This window comes from Meles meles, unplaced genomic scaffold (assembly GCF_922984935.1).
Source record: "Meles meles unplaced genomic scaffold, mMelMel3.1 paternal haplotype, whole genome shotgun sequence".
NCBI classification, from domain to species: domain Eukaryota; kingdom Metazoa; phylum Chordata; class Mammalia; order Carnivora; family Mustelidae; genus Meles; species Meles meles.
The window spans coordinates 1871-6460 of record NW_025721465.1 but is presented as its reverse complement, the minus strand read 5'-3'; the positions used below and the strand labels follow the sequence as shown (position 1 = coordinate 6460).

General features: G+C 37.1%; 1 protein-coding gene across 1 annotated transcript; it reads right to left on the bottom strand.

The window, feature by feature from the left end:
* Window positions 1-3051: 3051 nt before the first annotated feature.
* On the bottom strand, window positions 3052-3993 carry LOC123936412 (olfactory receptor 6C4-like). Its single transcript, XM_045996976.1, has one exon. The coding sequence runs from the start codon at window positions 3991-3993 to the stop codon at window positions 3052-3054; it is 942 nt and encodes a 313-aa protein (XP_045852932.1).
* Window positions 3994-4590: the final 597 nt, after the last annotated feature.

The window sequence follows — 4590 nt, the reverse complement described above, 5'->3', positions numbered from 1 at the left end:
TGTCCATCTATAGATGGATGGAAAAAGAAGATGTGATATAAAAAAAGAAGAAGATGTGATATATATGTGAGATATATGTGATATATATATATATATATATATATATATCACATCTTCTTCTTCTTCTTTTTTTATATCACATCTTCTTTTTCCATCCATCTATAGATGGACACTTGGGTTGCTTCCTATTTTAATTCTTTGAGGAAACTCCATATTGTTTTCCACAATGACTGCATCAGTTTAGATTCTCATCAACAATGTACAAAAGTTCCCTTTTCTCCACATCCTCACCAATACATCTTACCCTTTAATTTTTTGGATAATGGCCATTCTAACCTAAGTGTGAGATAATATCTTGTTGTGGTTTTGATTTGTGTTTCTCTGATGATTAATGATGCTGAAAATCTTTTCATATACCTATTGGCTATTTGTATGTCTTCTTTGGAAAAAATGTCTATTCAGGTCATTTGCCCATTATTTTATTTAGATTGTGTTTTTTATTATTGGTTTGTATCAGATCTTTATGTACTTTGGATTAACTGTGTGTGGCCCCAGATTTGGCCCTGACTCCTGTCACTAGCTTGTAGTGTAGTATAGTCATCACTGGGCTCCCCTTCAGGCCGCCCCCAAAGCTGTGCACCTGCATGCCTGAGCCCAACTGCCATCACCAGCCTCCATCACCATGTGCACTCCTATAGGGAGACCCTGCTACCAAGAACCACACTATTCATTGTTCATTCTGGGAAAAAGTCACCGACAATGTGATAACTTGAGCAAAGGGAATATCCCAAATGTCAGAAAAAGAGATAAACCTACACAAAAAAATACATGGAAATCTTTCTATATGCACAATGTTCTGTTAGTGGAGTAAAATATATTCTTCAAATTCTTACATAATTGTGTGCCAGAAATCTTCATAACACAGTCAATTATTATCCTGCAGTCACAGAACAATCAGACCAAAATATTAGAGTGGCCATTAAGCAACCCATGCCAACAAACACCAGCTCCAGGATTTTTCTTACAGTATTTTGTTTCCAAATCTATCCTTTCGTATGAAAATCCTGAATAACTAAATTACAGTTGTAATTCTTCCACTAAAATATCCCACTAAATATTCCACTAAAATATCATTTGCACAGTGAAGGAAACCATCAACAAACAAAAAGGCAACCTACTAAGTACAACATATTCACAAATACCTATCTAATATATCTAATAAAGGGTTAATACCCAAAATATTTTTTTAAAAAAACCCTTAAGGGCACCTGGGTGGCTTAGTGGGTTAAACCTCTACCTTCTGCTCAGGTCATGATCTCAGGGTCCTGGGACAAGTCCCACATCAGGCTCTCTGCTCGGCAGGGAGCCTGCTTCCTCCTCTCTCTCCCTCTCTGTCTGCCTGCTTCTCTGCCTACTTGTGATCTCTGTCTGTCAAATAAATAAATTAAATATTTTTTTAAAAAAACCTTAAACATCCAAAAAATTCAAATTATCTGAGTTTAATATTCATGACCTGGATAAACAATTTTCCAAGGAAGACATATACATGACCAACTAACACATGAAAGAGAGAGAGGCAAACCATAAGAGACTCTTACTACACGGAAAAAACTGAAGGTTGCAGGAGGGGTAGTGGGTGGGGGATGGGGTAATTGGATGATGGGCATTAAGGAGGGCACTTGATGTAATGAGCACTGGGTGTTATAGTGAACTGATGAATCACTAAAGTCTACTCCTGAAACTAATAATACACTATGTGTTAACTAACTTGAATTTAAGTTTTAAAATATGTCATGTGTGAACACACTCAAAATTTAAAAAAGGAAAAAAAAATTTTAAAAAGGACTAAAACAAACGAACAAAAACATCTCATTACTTTCTCTCTTCTAGGCTCAAATTGTGTTTCTATTACAGTGTGTCTCCATGTCATGTTCAGCAGCAATAGAGTTATTTCACACTAGTACTAACAATGGACACCCAGAGATTATCACATCAAACTTCTCATTCCACAAATAAAGATATTTGTTTATAGATTCATTTGGAAAGACTCTACAGTCACCATTAGACTCCTTTCTACCTACGAATAGATTCATCCCAGTTCCTTTAAATTTCCTATAGTAGAGAGACAGTCTTAACTACTCAATTTCTTGTCCTAGAACTGATAATGCTTCCTTTCCTGTGGTACTCATCATAAGGTCTTTAGTACTAAAATCAACAAGGCAAACCAGTAAAACCAATGGGAACTTTTAATTTCAACCAGAGATACTTATGTGTCTTCATTATGGTGGGAACTAGAATTATAAAGATTTGTATTCTATTTATATAAAAACTATGCACCAGGGCACCTCAGTGGCTCAGTGGGTTAAAGCCTCTGCCTTCGACTCAGAGCATGATCCCTGGGTCCTGGGATAGAGCCCTGCATTGGGCTCTCTGCTCAGCAGGGAGCCTGCTTCTTCATCTCTCTCTGCCTGCCTCTCTGCTACTTGTGATCTCTGTCTGCCAAATAAATAAATAAAACTGTAAAAAAAAAACTATGCACCATTGAAAACAATTGCAGTGAGTCATTTCGAGTAATGTTTTAATATCATGACAGTTACATATACATATATGTCCTTCAAAAATCAATATAGTGAGACCATGTTGCATCTAACCTTGAACCAGTTTGATAATCTTAATTCTTGTGAATTCATTTTTCATCTCCATGCACTTACCACAAGTAGACACTTGAAAACACACCTTTCCAACTTTGAGATTCCACATGCATCAAACAGAATCATGTATATGAAGCTGCTCATTAAAATTTGTTAATTCCTATTGAGCTGAAACTAGTGAACAGATCTGGGAAGATAATTTCATCGCAATATAAAAAAGAAAGTTAGAGCTTTCAAGTAGAGGAGTATGTTGGATTACAAGATAAATTGGCCCCTATTCTAAGAATAAATAAGCAGAACCTCTAAAAACACATTTGCAAGTCTATATAGGAGATTCCAAAAATATGAGGGAGATTGAATTAGATGGAGAAAGGGCATTCTCCTCTGACAGTCTGTGGTTCTATTTTTGCAATCTAACCCTGGACAGAGCATTCCTCAGAGCCTGGTGGACCTGCTTGTTCCTCAGAGTATAGATGACAGGGTTGAGTAATGGGGTCACCACCGTGTTCACAAGGGCAGCCTCCCTGTTGGAGTCCAGCCTGTTCGTTTGCTTTGGTTTCACATATATAAACACACAGCTGCCATACATCAGAAAGAGGACAATGAGGTGAGAGGAACAAGTAGAGAAAGCTTTCTGCTGCTCCTTGGCTGATGGTAGTCGCATGATTGTCACTACTATGTTGCTGTATGCAATGATGGTTATGATAAGAGATGTCAAAAGGATAACCAAAGCAAGGACAAAGGCCAACAATTCAGTAGATCTGGTATCAGAACAAGAGAGGTGAATCAGGGGCCCAAAATCACAGAAGAAGTGGGGGATGACATGGGGGCCACAGAAGGATGACTGGGAAAGCATTATAACTGGAACCACCATGAGGACAAAGCCCAAAGCTAAACAGGCCATGACTAGAAGGAAACACATCCTTGGGTTCATGATGGTTGGGTAATACAGAGGTTTGCAAATGGCCAAGTACCAGTCTAGGGATAATACAGCCATAAGGAAGAAAACAGTTGTTCCCAGGAAAAGAAAGACAAAGGCTTGTATGAAGCAGGCAGCAAAGGAAATTGATTGCCTCCCTGACAGAAAGATGGCCAGGAATTTTGGAATAACAGTGGTTATAAAACAGCATTCAAAAAAGGAGAAACTGCTAAGGAAGAAGTACATGGGTGTCTGGAGATGATGGTCAACCCAGGTGATGGTGATTATGAGTATGTTTCCCATGATGGAGGTCAGGTATGCCAACAGATGCACCATGAAGAGAACCTTCCCAAGGTGCTGGACATTAGGAAAGCCCTCCAGGGTGAATTCCTGAACTTCTGTCTGGTTTCTTGCATGTTCCATCACTGACTTTCCATTTCTTCAATTCTATGAGCTATGTTGTAGAGTTTCATGACTAAAGAATGAAGAACTTTATTTTATTAAACACATAAAACAGTGTAGGCAAATGGTGGAGGGCAGGTACAGGCTTCCAGTTATGGAATGAAGAAGTCACGGGATGAAAGGTATAGCATAGAAAATACAATCAATGGTATTGTAATAGTGTTGTATGGTAACAGACATTGCTATACTTGTGGGGAGCATAGCATAACATATAGAGCTGTTGAATCTAGAGTTGTTCAGGTATAGATTGTATACCTGAAACTAATGTAACATTGTATGTCAACTATACTTTAATCAAAAAACTTTTTTTCAGAATGGAAAAAATAAAAATAAAATAAAATATTGTAATCACGGTGACTGGATTTTTCTACTATTCTAAGCATTATATTTTACGTCTAATTGCTGCACTTAAGTAAAAGTAAATTTTTATCTATGAATGTATTTAAGTTAAATTTAAAAAAAATAACTGTACATGTGGCTATAAGTTTTCATAAAGAATAATGTAATTTTAACAGTGTTAGTCATTCTTCTATAGTCTATTGACAAGCCGAAAAAAAA